General features: G+C 41.3%; 1 protein-coding gene across 1 annotated transcript; it reads left to right on the top strand.

Moving 5' to 3' along the window:
• The first annotated feature begins 615 nt into the window (after positions 1-615).
• LOC123576020 (keratin-associated protein 21-2-like) lies at positions 616-871 on the top strand. Its single transcript, XM_045437054.1, has one exon. It carries the CDS (start codon positions 616-618, stop codon positions 829-831), a length of 216 nt encoding a protein of 71 aa, XP_045293010.1. The 3' UTR covers positions 832-871.
• The last annotated feature ends 455 nt before the right edge of the window (positions 872-1,326 follow it).

The raw sequence follows: 1,326 nt of genomic DNA on the forward strand, positions 1-1,326 counted from the left end.
TTATATTGGATAAAATAGTGGTTGTTTTTATTTTGATATTTTGCATCAGATCCCTGATTTATACTAATTTAGATCTTCTCCTCACCTGTCTCTTGCTCCAGCCGCACTGCAGTAGCCATTCTACCTGGGTTCCCTCCACTTTCTTGTAGATATAACCAGAGAATGTGTCACCTAATACACCTGCTGTTTGCCTCTCACTTCCAGCCACGATGCTTTCCTGTTGAACCTGAGAGGAGATGCTGGAGCGTCTCTCAGTGCCCATGTATGTTTATCTGGAATTGCAGGAGGGCTAGTGCCCCCTGGAGTGAAAATCTAAATTAGGTTTGTTAACATTCCACAGACCTATAATACGAGGGTTACGTCTGTTTTCCTGTAATTCTCGTGACTAGTTAGGGCCAAATCCTGGCCATAACTACCTGAAAAAAGTTGTTGTCCTTAAAATGATGAGCTTTTTAAAAATGAAATTGCTGTGGTAATGCGGCTACAAAGTCTGTGTTGTGTGCTCTGCCCTTTTCTGGTAGTATATAAAGGTCTCAGGGCAAGACATGACATCCAGACTCCAGAAACCTCCATCTGCTCTCCTAAAGAACTACTGAAGCTCCATTTCTTACCACCATGTGTTGCAACTACTATAGAAACTCATGTGGTAGCTGTGGCTATGGCTGTGGCTATGGCTGTGGCTGTGGTTCTGGATATGGCTGTGGCTATGGCTGTGGATACTGCTCGGGCAGTGGCTGTGGATATGGCTGTGGATACAAGTCTGGCTATGGCTCTGCCTGCTGTGGATGCAGACCATTTTCCTACAGAAGATGTTATTCATCTTGCTGCTAGAACATAACTGAAATACATCTTTTTCTCTAAGATGATTATTCCAAGCCATTTTTGTTTCAGTGTCCCATAATCACACCAGATGTGAATGAAGAGAGTAGTCAGAGTCTGCAGTAAACTGCCTGTCTTCTTGAAAGTCTTCATTGTAATTGAGGGGGTCTGAGTTATTCTATGTTTTTGGAAGGAAGACCTCATTTTTGCCATTGTCCAAGGTTAAACTTGTTATCTTCTTATTCTATGTTTCTCTATTGTGATGATTTCCATATAAAACACGTTTTACTGCTCCTCCCAAGTTTGTGTATCTTTTCTATCATACATGTCATTGACATATTTTTGTGTATTATTTCTGTGACCTCCTCAGAGATTGACAGGGCTCATGCTAAACTCTTCGTTCCGGTTATGTATGTCTGGCTTCCATTATGACTGGTCAGTATCCATGACATACTGAATATTACATATCTTGTATTTCATCCCTAAAATATTGAACCTTCTTGGCTG

The sequence above is a fragment of the Leopardus geoffroyi genome, chromosome C2 (assembly GCF_018350155.1).
Source record: "Leopardus geoffroyi isolate Oge1 chromosome C2, O.geoffroyi_Oge1_pat1.0, whole genome shotgun sequence".
NCBI lineage: Eukaryota > Metazoa > Chordata > Mammalia > Carnivora > Felidae > Leopardus > Leopardus geoffroyi.

Coding starts and splice junctions, on each gene's coding strand:
- LOC123576020 (XM_045437054.1), top strand. CDS start 616: ATGTGTTGCAACTACTATAGAAACTCATGTGGTAGCTGTGGCTATGGC.